General features: G+C 40.8%; 1 protein-coding gene across 3 annotated transcripts in view; it reads right to left on the reverse strand.

The window, feature by feature from the left end:
- Positions 1 to 423: 423 nt before the first annotated feature.
- The window catches only part of SHISAL1 (shisa like 1), a 129,669-nt gene continuing 116,871 nt past the window's right edge, over positions 424 to 13,221 (reverse strand). For all 3 annotated transcript variants that reach the window (XM_087969479.1, XM_026677613.2, XM_087969482.1), the window contains one exon: positions 424 to 5,002. In XM_087969479.1, coding sequence (XP_087825605.1) covers positions 4,900 to 5,002 — 103 coding nt within the window. In that variant the 3' untranslated portion in view covers positions 424 to 4,899. The remainder of the gene's footprint in view (positions 5,003 to 13,221) is intronic.

The raw sequence follows: 13,221 nt of genomic DNA on the forward strand, positions 1-13,221 counted from the left end.
GCAGCTGCAGCAGCACAGGCGACTTGGGAGGTAATGGCCCCTCCCTTAAGAGATAAAAGCCAGCTGAGAAACCGGAGTTCTTTGCAGGAAGCAAAGAAGATTTTGCACTCAAGCCTTGTGGAGGTTTGGAGTATCTTGGTTGGTGTTGGGAGATTCTTTGTGTTTGAAATATTTCTTAGTATCTTTATCTAATATTCTTGGCATCCTTGCACAACCTTGGCAAGGCTTGTTCTTATCAGAGACAATTAGTTTGAAACATCCTTTTAACCATGAAGGAACGGAATTCGTAAATCATTAAAAGATTTTGCTGTTACCTCTGTTTCCTGTTTATTTTCTTGGAACAAGGTTTGGGTCAGAACAGGACAGCAAATGATGTGGGATGAAAATCCATGTTTGAAATGCAATACCAAACTTCAGGCCAACTTTCAGCTTATAAAGAGCAAATTACTTTTATTTTATTATCACCATAGGTAAACTGTTCTAATACAGTATGGGTTTTATTAACATATGCAAATATTGTAGGCAATATGAAAAATTTAGACAGTTATTATCAATCAAATATCAATCTACTCCTTGCAGAGAGTCGGGAAAAAAAACAACACATCAGTTACGACATTACACAAACTAGAAGCATAAAACTGCTCATTAAAAACACACAATTCCCAAAGGGAAATAAACCCTTACAAAGTACAGTGAGTCATACAAACCATGATCTAATACAAATTCCTTCATAAACACAAGCTTTTTCACAAAGGTCTCGGACAATGTTCACAATTAAAGTAGATCGTTGGTTTATTTTAAACGTATAGTTTCTAAAGTGTTAATTTGGAAGAAAACCCAGTGGATATGTACAGAAAACAACTTGTTTCAATGAACATTTGCTAGATAACTTTTATTTGCTGAAAATGTTACTTAAGATTGAATTGCCATATTGTATTGTATTGCCCCACAAATCTGTCCTTTGTAACATGATTAAACTTCACGGTCAGGTCTCTATTCCTCACACTAAAATAAATCAAAATATATTCCAGGCAATTTCAATTCTGTGCCTTGCACAATTTAAACAAACTCTGTCATTTGTTATTATTGTTTTAGCTAATTTAGCTGATATTCCTGGTTGTGGGATATATCTATGACCTACGCTCTATACATTCCTCTATCACAGGTCTCTTGATGTCATGTGCACCATTGGGCATTATATAACTCATGTCATTTGTGTGATATTGTCATAATGTGCCCAGCCCTCGCAATGCCTAGGGGTTCTACTATTTCAGCAGTTGTTGCACTCAAACTACTCATTTCTCACATTCTTAAATTTCTGCCTCCTGCAAAAACTACCAATGCAATATAAGGAAACATCCTATTTATGCTGCTGAATGGGAGAAAGGATTTATAAGATTTGGCACACGGTATTTAGGCTTGTCCCTCTTCATAGATCACCACCTTGTTGTGACGAAGGGGCTTGTGCAGCTCAAAGATATGAGTTGAGTTGTGCAGGGCCACCCAAGACAGACAAGTCATAGTGGAGAATTCTGACAAAACTTAGTCCACTGGAGAAAGAAATGGCAATTCACTTCACTATCCCTTACCAAGAAAACCCCATGGACAGTACCAAAAGGCTAAAAGATAAGATGCCAGAAGATGGTTGAAAGGTATCCAATATGCGAGTGGGGAAGAGAGGAGGGCAATTACAAATAACTCCAGAAAGGGTGAAGCATCTGGGCCAATGCCGAAAGGATGTTCATCTGTGGAGATGTATGGTGGTGAAAGGGAAGTTTGATGCTATAAAGAACAATATTGCATAGGAACCCTGAATGTAAGCTCTTATCAATTAAGGTAAGCTGAATGTGGTCAAACATGAGATGGCCAAGGTTGAACATCAAGATCTTGGGAATCAGTGAACTAAAGAGGACAAGAACGGGAAAATTGTATTCAGATGACCATTATCTCTACCACTGTGGGCAAGGAATCCTTTAAAAAGGGGTGTCAAACTCGATTTCATTGAGGGCCGCATCAAGGTTGTGTTTGACCTTGGAAGCAGAGGTGGTATTCAGCAGGTTCTGATCACTTCTGGAAAACCAGTAGTGGAAATTTTGAGTAGTTCGGAGAACCGGTGGTAACCTTCCCCCAGGAGTGGGGAGGGAATGGAGATTTTACAGTATCCTTCCCTTGCCACGCCCACCAAGCCACGCCCACAGAACCGGTAGTAAAAATTTTTTGACTCCCACTACTGTTTGGGAGGCTGGAATGGGCATGGCGAGAGGGTGTGTGGCCAGCTCAATGTCACTCATGTTGGGGGCGCCTGCGGTGGCCCAAGAGTTCTGCCAGAGGAAAACGGGCTCCCGAGCTCTGTTTTCAGCTGCGATGGCTTCCTGCAAACTCTCTGCCAGCGAAAACGGAGCTCAAGAGGGCCACACCACGGGCCAGTTCTTCGCTGTTTCCAGGATGGCCCTGTGGGCCAGATCTAAGCACCCTGCAGGCTGAATCTGGCCCCTTGGCCTTGAGTTTGACACCTATGCCTTAAAAGAAATGGGAGGAATCCTCATAGACAGTATAAAAGAGTTGGAAAAGCCGTACTGTGGTACAATCTAAAAAAAAAATTGATAGAATGATTTCGATTCAAATCCACGGCAAACCATTCAATATCACAGTAATCCAAATTTGTGTCCCAACCACTGATGCTGAAGAGGTGAAGTTGACCTGTTCTATGATGACCTAAACCTTCTAAAACTAACACGCACACACGCACACACTAACCCTAACCCCAGCTGTTCTTTCGAAGGACAGATATTGAAGCTCAAATACTTTGGCCACCAAATGAGAAGAGAGGACTCATTGTAAAAGACCTTGATGCTGGGGGAAAAAAGAAGGCAAAAGGAGAAGGGGACGGCAGAGGATGAGATGGTTAGATAGTGTCATCGACACAATGAACATGAGTTTGGGCAAACTCCAGGAGACAGTGGAGGACAGGGAGGCCTAGCATGCTATGGTCCATGAGGTTGTGAAGAGTTGGACCTGACTTACGGACTGAACAACAACAATATTTCAGGCTGTCAACTCTGAAGTGCAGGAGTTGGTTTAGAAATCTGTGGTGGTATTTGTTCTTACATCTCCAAGTGGCTTAATTTTTAATACTAAGTCAAATGATGGGAAATATTTGCAACTCCAAGCAAGACGAGTTGTTTAAGGTGATTCACATCACCTAAATTAATTCAAGAGGGTCACATGTACAACTTTAAATCTATTTGAATACTAAAGAAATATTAAGGGATCAATCCTAGTAACACAACCACACGTGCAGGATCATCAGACTGCATAATCCATCAACCGTATACAAGTTGATGTCATCTCTACTTGTGTGTTTTCACTTGTCTTTCCTTTTGCTGCAAATCCTTAGTTTCAGGGCATTTCTTTGCACTGGTCTGAAAATGTGACCACTGCACTTCTCAGAAAACATTGGCAATGTGTTAAATAAAGCATCCAGTGGCAGAAACCATCCAAGAAACCTACCAAGTCTCCTTATGGAGAGATGGAATACGTAGGAACACTGCTCATGCCTTGCTGCTGCAAGAGTTAGGAAATAACGCAGTGCCTTGAGGACAGAAATAATTCTCCTCTAGTTATTTCAGGTTCCTCACAAGGAATGGAGAAGCAAGATTAATCTGAACAGGCTGTTTCAGGAGGAAGGCAGGATCGCTGCACGACAAGGAGCAGCATAACATTCTGATGCTCACTTTTTGAGGAGGAATCTTTGTGTGCAAGGCAAGGTGTCTCTGTGAAAATAAGTTTACATTCTTTTTACATTCTTTCTTGGATCTACCCAAAGTATACAATGTGTGTAGTTCTAGTTCTGTATTCCTTTTCCATCAGCTATTCTGCGGAAAAATGGTCAATGTTTACATCAGCCCAAAAATCAAAGGATAAAAGGCTTATACGGATGGAAAAAAAATATTTCCAGGAAAAGCCTAACCAAAAAAAAAAAAAATCTGCTAAATGGAACTGCTCTTCCAATAGTTGTTACATTGCTCTATAGAAATGGTGGCGCTTAATGGAATTTTGCAACAACAAACCATCAGCTATGCTCTTTCTTCAAGTGATATATTCCTTGTCTTGATCAAGTTCTTTCAGAATGCACAAAGCTTGCCCACAATCCTGAACCTTAACCAAGGAATCTCCATGGTTCTCTTATCAAGAACATCAGCAGGTTCCTGAGGGGTTATTAATTAAGATTAGCCAGTAGGCAAAGATTAGTTTACATGAACAAATGAGATAATGGCCTGATTGGACAGGAAGCAGCTGTTTTATTGCTTTCACTTATTACAAGTGTTTCCATTCTTCTGTAATTTTTCCCCCCCAATTGGGGCCAGGAAAAAGAAATGCTCTTTTCCCAATGCCCCATCTACACAAGTAAGAGAGGCCACTTTGGTGTGCTCAGAAACTGAAATTGTGAGGTTGCTACTTTTTTTCGCCCATTCAAACAATACTTTCCCATTTCAAATTATAGCTTTTCTCTCCTCTGTCTCTCCCAAAGAAGGAAAACCAGGAAGACACAAAGAGATTAAGCCAATCCACATCTGGCCTTTTGTGACAATATTCACAAGAGAACTTTGGGGGAAAAGTCAACATTCTTGTTTTGATCTGTACGTGTTGGCTCAAATGAGATTTAATGAATGGGGAAGAAAAACAAGTGTATTGACCAATTGTTGGTGCTGTAGTATATTTTCATCCTAGGTTGGATATCCGTGGGCATGGTCTTCCCTCAAATTCTCTCTTCTTTCAGGAGGGATGTCTTGGGTTTCCAAGGTATCATTTGAGTAATATTGCCTCACCTTGATCTCTGGATACCATCGCTTGCCATGGGGGGAGATCCGAATAACCCGCCTCCTTGGACCCATGTTCCTAATCATTCAACAACTTTCCATTGTGCTTTTCAGATAAAGCTGCTTTTCTGGGCTGTAATGTTACCTCTTCCATCTTGAGGCACGTCAAAGTATTCTCTTTTCTGGAAAAAAAGAGGACACACTGTAAGTAATCATTTATGTCCTGGATGCTTAAAAAATATTCTCTCTTTTTTCCCCTCTAGACTTGTGGTTTTGATTTGACGCTAACAAAATATAACTACAGATGTGAATATTCCCTGTTTGCTCATTCCCAATAATACACCACAGTTGCATATTTATTTGCTTCCTTTCTTCACTTGGGAGCAAGCCCCGTTGAATTTCAGTTTGTCATTCTTCTGGGTGGATTGGATATGGCAGAATGTAAGTTTGAGCTATTCTTTTTAATCTACCTTAGCCTATTATTTCACTTCTCTCTCCTAGCTTCCTAAAAGTATTAAAAACAGCTAGACATAATGCATGGAAGATAGAGCAAAATTAAAAATATCGGCCTACCTGCCTGTTGTTTTAGTCATGAAATGACTCTACATGGCTTGCAGAATAGATTTAAATGAGGTTAAAGAGACAAGATTCAGTCAAGCACATGGTACCCAGTAGGGAAGGGTAGCTAACAAACACAGCCCCCCTCCATCAGCTACCAGTAAGGGTCAATTGATACCCCAAGCCCCAAGGTCTGTAATCTGGAAACCATGAGGGAATGTCTGGAAGAGATTAGACTGGAGTTAAAATCCGTCCATCCATCCATCCATCCATCCATCCATCCATCATCCACCCACACATTTATCCATCCATTCATCCATCCACCCAGCAAAATTATTTCTGTATTATAATTTTCCAAAGCTACATAGATGTATTTTTGAAGTTACCAGAAGTCTTCACTTGATGATTAACCAACCAGTTAACTATTACATATGTCCCTCTGTTCTTCTCTGGAAGGCCATCTTTAAGTAAAAATATGTAATCTGTAGAAGTATATATCTAGTCTAGAAGGGATAGAGCAGGAGTCTGCAATCTGCGGCTCTGGAGCCACATGCGGCTCTTTTGGCCCTCTGCTGCGGCTCTCTGTTGGCTGATCCCATCACTGGCTGGCCCCTCCCCTCACCGTCACTCTTCGCCTGGCCTGAGAAGGTGATGGCAGGGGATGGCGACTCACTCCATATTCCATAGCAGGAGGTGACTGGGTGGGAGTGAGTGACGTTGAGTTGGCCACGCCCACCCAGTCACACAGGTTATTAAATTATTGGCTCCTGGTGTTTTCTTTTCTGTGGGAAATGCGTCCAAATGGCTCTTTGAGTGTTTAAGGTTGCAGACCCCTGGGGTGGTTGTTATAAGATAGCAGTGTTCCAATATTTGAGGAGCTTCCACAAAGAAGAGGGGAGGTCAACTTATTCTTCAAAGCACCTAAAAGCAGGGCAAGATAGAACCAAAGGATGAAAATTAATGAATGAAGGAGAGAACCAACCTAGAGCTAAGGAAAAATTTTCTGACAGAATAATGAATCAATGGAACGACTTGCCTCTAGAAGTTTAGATGCTCCAACACTGGAGGTTTTTAAGAAGAGATTGGACAGCCGTTTGTCTGAAATAAGATCTCCTCTTTGAGCCAGGGGTTGGACTAGAAGATCTCCAAGCCCTTCCAACTGTTATTCTTTTAAGTGTCTGTTCAGTGACTAAAATTTAACCACCATTTTTTGCCACAGTTGTTAAGCAAATCATTTAAGTGTATCATGCAGTCGTTAAGCGAATCTCCATTGGCTTTACTTGTTGGAAGTCAGCTGGGAAGGTCACAAATGGCCGTCACATGATCCCAGGATTCTGCAATCTATCTATAAATACATGCCAGTTGCCAAGTGCCCAAATTTTAATCATGCAACTGTGGAGATTCTGTGGCAGTTGCAAGTGTGAGATCTGGTCATAAAATACCTTTTCTCAGTGCTTTTGTAACATTACAAGGTCAATAAAGAAATGTTGTAACTCAAGGACTGCTTGTAGTACTCCAAGGAATTAGAAGTAAGTGCTTTCCTTGAGGGCCACCTCATCTGGTAAACATGGTACCAGTGGGAAAAGGCTCTAGGGCAACAAACAAACGTAACTGTACTTTGGCTAGACCAGTGGTGGCTAATCTTTTTGGGCTCCTGTGCCAAAAATTGCACGCATGTTAGCACGTATGCACTTGCGTGCCAGCACCCAGAATGCAATGTGCAGCCCCCCCACCCCCTGCGCATGCACACACAATCCCCCCTGCCACCCCCCCCACCCCCTTACCTGCACTGCACCTCACAGCTGATTTTTTGGCTGGTTTGAGGCCTTTTTCGGCCTCCCGGAGGCTTGGAAAAAGCTTCTCAGGATGAATAATAGGCCCATTTTGTCACTTCCGGTCTTACAGGAAGTGACAAAACAGGCCTATTTGACCTGAAAAGCCTTGCAGAGGCTTTTTCCAAGCCTCCGGAAGGCTGAAAAAGGCCTGAAACTAGCAGAAAAATCAGCTGTGAGGTGCATGTATGCACAATGAGGTGAGTTGGCCTGTGGCTCACGTGCCACAACCATAGGTTCGCCATCACTTGGCTAGACTTTTCCTAAGATGATATGATCCGGGGTCTTGAATTTGCAGGACAAAATATACATTCTGGAAGTGGAAGTGATTTAGCCCAGAAGTATTTGTTAGATTGAGCTGGACTGAAGCTGTTGTCTCTTTATGTCACCAAATTTGTCACTCTGCTTAATTAAAAAATGCATATTACAAAATGAATACCAACTGACCTCAAATTATCTGCTCATCTGAATGCAGAAAGAAATATTCTTTTAGCATTTTTAGTAATTTTATGCCAAATATGAAGTGCACTCTGAGAAACTAATTAAACCAGAGCATTTTGGAAAAAAAGGAGCAGAGGCGACCTAGGTTTTTGTGTGTGAAAAAGATGGATAAGTAAGGGAGTGCTGATTAATACATCAAACTGAGGCTTAAATGTTAATCAAGAGATTTGCTTTGAAGGGAAGGCTGGAACAATTACTTCATCTATTTCCTTTTCTAACGGTATGGAAAGGCAAGATCTTTTATGAACTGCAGCTCAATTTATTAGACACATAGGATAGGTGCTGGTGAACCTATGAAGTGCCATTTTTGCTGAAATGTAGGGTCTCTAAAAACTGTGAGGAAGGATGCCTCCTGCAGCACCCTGCAGGCCAAAATGGGACGTGGGGGGGTGTCTGCGCGTGGCCCCCGTGTACCTCATTTTCACCCTTCATGGCCTCCTACAGCACTCTGCTGGCCGTTTTTGGCCTGTTTATAACCCGTTTATCGGCCTCTTCAGTGCTTGGACTAGGTCACCAGCTGTTCCTTTGAGGGTTTTTTGCTGCCTTGTGAGGGCAGCTGAGGCTATTGGCTTGGAAGGGATGATGAAGTTGACAACTTCCTCTGGGGCACTGTTATACTGGGGCATCCTGGACAGGGCATCTGTCAGGAAATTCCTCCCTCTTGTGGCTGGTAGCAAAGGGTGAAGGTGAACCAGTTGAAGTACTGAACCCATCTTGAGTTGCTTAGGGGATAACTTTTGCTGGAGTTTTTTTTAAAAGTGTTTCCAAATTCTTATGGTTGGTCCAGATTTCAAAAGGGACTTTGCTGCCCTGTAGGAATTGTTTTCAAGCGAGGAGAGTCCAGCGAACTGTGTAAAGCTCCCTTCCTCCAGATAGCTCAGCACTCTTCTGCCTTGGAAACTTAGTGCGAGATGTATGCACAGGGTTGTAGCTTCCCTTGTGAGTTTGTTTGGAGGAGCACTGCCCCCACTGCCACATCACTGGCACCAGTGGTGGGATTCAGATTTTTTTTACTACTGGTTCTGTGGGCGTGGCTTGGTGGGCATGGCAGGGGAAGGATACTGTAAAATCTCCAGTCAGAGGTGGTATTTGCCGGTTCTCCAAACTACTCAAAATTTCCACTACCGGTTCTCCAGAACTGGTCAGTACCTGCTGAATACCACCTCTGATCTTGCATATGCCTGAATGACAAATGGCACACCACCACCAAAAGGGAGAATTGCAGGCACTCAATAATTACAGACAGGGAGCTGGAACCCTACAGCTCTTTCCTCATCAGCTAATCAGCTGATGTTCTTCAGGGTTTCTGGAGGACTCCCCACTAAAAGACTCAAGGTCTATCCCACCCTTGATAGGACCTGATGGTAAAGACTGCAACGACGACACCACCAAAGCCAACATCTTTAACACATTCTTCAGCTCAGTATTTGTAAACAGCAATGGATCATGCCCAGTATTTCCTAGCCGTACCACAGATAACAACAATGATCTAATACATATCGATTTTACAGAAGACAATGTTGAAAAAGCACTACGCAATCTAAAACCATCTCTATCTATTGGACCTGATGGAATATGTGCCTACTTCTTAAAAAAGCTATCCACTGCCATAGCCAAACCTCTAAGCATAATCTTTGAAAAATCTTTCAGGATCAGCTCCTTGCCTAACCTATGGTCACAAGCCACAGTCATCCCCATCTTCAAAAAGGGAGACTCCAGCCTAGTTGAAAATTACAGACCAATCTCCTTATGCTGTGTCACCTGTAAAGTCATGGAATCAATTATTAACCAATCCATCATCCTCCACTTAGAAAGAAACAACCTACTCTCCAATAAACAATTTGGTTTCAGAAAAAAACTATCCTGTAATCTGCAACTCTTACACTGCAAAAACATATGGACGACACAACTCGACCAGGGCAAAGCAATAGACGCAATCTACATAGACTTCTGTAAAGCCTTTGATTCAGTGGTACACGACAAACTACTCCTAAAAATAAAATCCTATGGTATCTCTGGACAACTGAATAACTGGATAGAAGCATTCCTGGCAAACAGACAACAAATGGTCAAAATTGGGAGCGTCCTATCAAATTCTGTACCTGTCAATAGTGGTGTCCCCCAAGGCAGTGTTCTAGGACCAACTCTCTTCATACTCTACATAAATGACCTCTGTGATCATATTAAGAGCAATTGCGTTCTTTTCGCTGATGATGTAAAGCTGTTCAATACCACAGACAATACTGCTACCCTACAAAAAGATCTTGACTATGTATCAGAATGGTCAAACAAATGGCAACTTCAAATCTCAACAAATAAATGCTCTGTCTTACATATTGGCAAAAAAAAAATCAGAAAATAAAATACAAGCTGAATAGTCAAGATCTTGTTGATGACCCAAGCTCTGTAAAGGACCTTGGAATACTCACCTCTAATGATCTAAGTGCTAGAGCCCACTGCAACTACATAGCCAAAAAGGCATTAAGAGTTGTTAACCTAATCCTACGTAGCTTTTTCTCTGGTAATATCACACTACTAACCAGAGCATACAAAACATTTGCTAGACCAATACTTGAATACAGTTCATCAGTCTGGAACCCACATTACGTATCTGATATTAGCACAATTGAGAAAGTCCAGAAATATTTCACAAGAAGAGTTCTCCACTCCTCTACTCGTTTGTAGAATACCTTATGCCACCAGACTTGAAATTCTAGAACTAGAAAACCTTGAATTACGCTGTCTTCGGTCTGATTTAAGCATGGTATATAAAATCATACATTGCAATGTCCTACCTGTCAATGAATACTTCAGCTTCAACCATAACAACACAAGAGCACACAATAGATACAAACTCAAAGTTAACGCACCAAACTTGATTGCAGGAAATACGACTTCAGCAATAGAGTGGTCAATGTCTGGAATACTCTACCCGACTCTGTAGTTTCTTCCCCAAACCCCAAAAACTTTAACCTTAGACTGTCTACTATTGACCTCACCCCTTTCCTAAGAGGTCTGTAGGGGGCGTGCATAAGCGCACGCCTGTCCTATTGTTTCTCTTATTCTTTTATTTTTCTTATATGTACCCATTTCATGTATTCACAACTATGTATACACTTATACTTATTATCTTGTAAACAATTGGCAAATCAAATAAATAAATAAAATAAATAAATAAATAAAGTATATAGGTCACCACAACCTGAACTTAGCTGCCCCACTGAGTACCCCAGCAACTCCAGAACGATAAACAAAAACAGATTTTTCTCCCTCTTGTGTCATTCACCACTTATATCTAAAGGACTGATTATGGAAAACAATTATTTTCACAACTTGAAGCAGTAGAAAACTTATACCCAAAAGTGTATAAAAAATGACCAGGCTGATTTGCTCATTTGATTTGCACTCATATATTTAAATTAAGGATGACCATCACTGGCTGTTTCCTCTTTTTATATGTAAAGTGAAAATGAAATTAACTAGTTCAGCTGTCTCTGAAGAGCCTTTGAAAGCCAAGGACCAAATGACTAATGTTCTCCTTTTGAAATTCAGTGGTTGATAGGAGTCTCTGAAGATGGCTGGGCTGGTTTCCAGGTTTACTATCAAATTAAAGCAAAACAAAACAGAGCAAAGCAACAGCTTTTAAAGCAACTCACAGATTTATTATAATTGAACATCAGATGTTTAAGTGCCTCAAAAAATATAATGGAAATGGACATATCGGCTACATGGCGCTGAGAGAGCCTTTGAATTCCATGGAAAGGATTCTGCCCATTGGTTTGGCAGAATGGGAGATGATGTTTTAATTAGTCTTTATGAAATTTTGTTATTGCCAGAGGCGGTCTTCCTCCCAAAAATATGCACATTTGTGCACTAAATCTGTTGTGCCAGAGGGTTTGCAAAAGGCATTTGCTACAAAGATCATTTGCTGGTGTTAAAATGATTCTATTTTGGGGTATGACGGCTTTAGATTTACATGTTTAAACGAAGAGGAGAGTCTCAGTTATACAACTTAAAAACATGTTAAAAGTAGTTGGGCTTTACTTCTCCAAAGAAATGCAAAGTGTCTTTTTAGAAGCTGTAAGTTTTGTATCCACTTTTAGTTGTTCAATAAAATACACCAATTATGTGTTCTGAAATGCTCCTTTCCCAAATAACAAATGTAATTAAAAAGGATTAGCTTTTTGCATTTCATGAAATTTATGCAGCTTATAACTAGGTTAGTGCTCCAGATACCTCATTAAAAGCACTACGCAATCTAAAACCATCTCTATCTATTGGACCTGATGGAATATGTGCCTACTTCTTAAAAAAGCTATCCACTGCCATAGCCAAACCTCTAAGCATAATCTTTGAAAAATCTTTCAGGACCAGCTCCTTGCCTAACCTATGGTCACAAGCCACAGTCATTCCCATCTTCAAAAAGGGAGACCCAAGCCTAGTTGAAAATTACAGACCAATCTCCTTATGCTGCGTCACCTGTAAAGTCATGGAATCAATTATTAACCAATCCATCATCTTCCACTTAGAGACAAACAACCTACTCTCCAATAAACAATTTGGTTTCAGAAAAAACTATCCTGTAATCTGCAACTCTTACACTGCAAAACATATGGACGACACAACTCGACCAGGGCAAAGCAATAGACCACTTAATCTACATAGACTTCTGTAAAGCCTTTGATTCAGTGGTACACGACAAACTACTCCTAAAAATAAAATCCTATGGTATCTCTGGACAACTGAATAACTGGATAGAAGCATTCCTGGCAAACAGACAACAAATGGTCAAAATTGGGAGCGTCCTATCAAATTCTGTACCTGTCAATAGTGGTGTCCCCAAGGCAGTGTTCTAGGACCAACTCTCTTCATACTCTACATAAATGACCTCTGTGATCATATTAAGAGCAATTGCGTTCTTTTCGCTGATGATGTAAAGCTGTTCAATACCACAGACAATACTGCTACCCTACAAAAAGATCTTGACTATGTATCAGAATGGTCAAACAAATGGCAACTTCAAATCTCAACAAATAAATGCTCTGTCTTACATATTGGCAAAAAAATCAGAAAATAAAATACAAGCTGAATAGTCAAGATCTTGTTGATGACCCAAGCTCTGTAAAGGACCTTGGAATACTCACCTCTAATGATCTAAGTGCTAGAGCCCACTGCAACTACATAGCCAAAAGGCATTAAGAGTTGTTAACCTAATCCTACGTAGCTTTTTCTCTGGTAATATCACACTACTAACCAGAGCATACAAAACATTTGCTAGACCAATACTCAAATACAGTTCATCAGTCTGGAACCCACATTACGTATCTGATATTAGCACAATTGAGAAAGTCCAGAAATATTTCACAAGAAGAGTTCTCCACTCCTCTACTCGTTGTAGAATACCTTATGCCACCAGACTTGAAATTCTAGAACTAGAAAACCTTGAATTACGCCGTCTTCGGTCTGATTTAAGCATGGTATATAAAATCATACATTGCAATGTCCTACCT

The sequence above is a fragment of the Notechis scutatus genome, chromosome 6, assembly GCF_049901735.1.
Source record: "Notechis scutatus isolate UNSWTSFEM ecotype Mainland chromosome 6, rNotScu1.2, whole genome shotgun sequence".
NCBI lineage: Eukaryota > Metazoa > Chordata > Lepidosauria > Squamata > Elapidae > Notechis > Notechis scutatus.